This window comes from Austrofundulus limnaeus, unplaced genomic scaffold, assembly GCF_001266775.1.
Source record: "Austrofundulus limnaeus strain Quisiro unplaced genomic scaffold, Austrofundulus_limnaeus-1.0 Scaffold14, whole genome shotgun sequence".
Taxonomy (NCBI): Eukaryota; Metazoa; Chordata; class Actinopteri; order Cyprinodontiformes; family Rivulidae; genus Austrofundulus; species Austrofundulus limnaeus.
This window is the reverse complement of record NW_013952416.1, coordinates 3,407,990-3,409,978: the sequence shown is the minus strand read 5'-3', so window position 1 is coordinate 3,409,978 and position 1,989 is coordinate 3,407,990. Positions and strand designations below refer to the sequence as shown.

At 37.6% G+C, this 1,989-nt stretch overlaps 1 protein-coding gene across 1 annotated transcript in view; it reads left to right on the top strand.

Annotated features, from left to right (window-relative positions):
• grid2 (glutamate receptor, ionotropic, delta 2) overlaps nt 1-1,989 on the top strand; it is a gene marked incomplete in the record, with an annotated part of 448,996 nt that overhangs the window by 330,784 nt on the left and 116,223 nt on the right. Inside the window, 1 exon segment of the mRNA XM_014002727.1 lies at nt 1,032-1,344. Within this exon segment, the coding sequence (XP_013858181.1) occupies nt 1,032-1,344 (313 nt within the window).

The following is a 1,989-nucleotide window of genomic DNA, read 5'->3' as shown; positions in this document are numbered from 1 at the left end:
CACACACACACACACACACACACACACACACACACAAACTCTAGTTTTTATATCCTTGTGGGGACTTTCCATTGACTTCCATTCATTTTTTTAATTTATATCCTAACCCTGACCACAAACACACACACACACACACACACACACACACACACACACACACACACACACACACACACACACACACACAAAGTCCCTATCAGAGACATAATTAAGCTGTGCTCCCTTTCTTTTTTCCTTTATTTGATCTATTTCAAAAATACACATCAGCCATCGACATACTTGTATTTCTATGTAGTGACGATGTAGATTGTAGTTGCATGAAATACAGAGGGGAGAAAAAAATACAGCTTGCTTGTGTTGTAATGAAAATAGACCATACTTTATCATCATCATCATCGTGGGGAGTTTAATTCCAGTTTGGCATATATCTGCATTATTTAAATATTTCTCCTGGGCTGACAGATCCACAGATAGTTAAAATTAAAAAAATAAATATACATATATTTGGGGCTACACCTCGAGGCTTAGTGGTCTGATGARGCCTATGCAAAAAAAAAGATAAAAAAAATGTCATGAATAAATGATTCAAAATTCTGACTTCAAAAGATTGTCAATCTCGTGTTGGCTTAAAGTGAGCTTACAGGGAAGAAATTACATACTTAGGTAGATTACTGAAATTTGAAGCACATGTTGAAAATTTTCCCACATCAGCATATTTTTATTTTCCATCCTGACCTCAACCATGTGTTAAGCTTACTCTCAATGCAGTTTTCTATAAGTTAATTTGTTTTTGCTAAACAAAATGAGGATCTAGCAAAAATTATGACTTTGTTTCTTTCAGTGAAAAAGTACAGTAGATATTATCTTTATTTTACACATATAAAAGTAATAAAACATAATAAAACATGTCATTTTAGRCACTGATACAGGTCATTCAGTTTCATATTTAAAGCATTCTCGTGGTTCCAGAAGCTTGTCCTCTAAGCAGCCCTCGTGTCTCACCCTTCTCTCTTCTCCTCCACCCCTTGCAGAGAGCTGATGTGGGACTTTCAGCTCTGACCATCACGCCTGAGCGAGAGAGCGTTGTGGACTTCACCACGCGCTACATGGATTATTCTGTGGGTGTTCTGCTGCGCAAGGCTGAACGCACAGTGGACATGTTTGCCTGCCTGGCACCCTTTGACCTGTCGCTGTGGGCGTGCATCGCAGGCACTGTGCTCCTCGTGGGCATCCTGGTGTACCTGCTCAACTGGCTCAACCCACCGCGGCTACCCATGAACTCTGTGTCTTCAACCACACTCTACAATTCCATGTGGTTTGTCTATGGCTCCTTTGTGCAACAAGGTAAGCAGGAAATATATATTTATTAAGTTAATTTCTTCAAAGAAGCTGTACAGTTGAGAAATACTTTCAATTTGACACTAGAATTATTATTATTTTTAAATAAGTCTAATGTATAAAATCACTACACACTTTTTTTATCAGTTTCTGATCTTAAAAGCACAGTTCACATGACTTGAAAATAAGTGATTGTTATCTTGTTTGTTTTAAATACCTCTTTGAACAACCTCGGTTTGGGGAAATAGTTTCAATCTGACCAGGCTGACGAGCTAAGAGRTGGTCTGAGCGTAGAGCCAAGAACAAAAAGCCAAGAATGTTATTTTATAAACTTGTAGCCCACCACATTTTTTCCACATTCCAAATTAAAGTATTACCCTGATGAAAATAGTAAAATATCCRTATACCGTAAATGCCTCAAGGTGCACCAGAAGGGTTGTTGCTGCTATTTGCAAATGAAATTATCCAAAGAATTTTATGTATGTAATTTGGTAACGTAATGGCGATGTAACAAATAGTTTATGCATGAATCTGTGAGTTTTTATTTTCTTTCCTTTTTTTGGAGCTGTTTTGAAATGGATACAACATGCTTTACTTATGGTCTACAGTAGGTCATATGTGTCAAACACAAGGCCCGCGGGCCAAATGTGA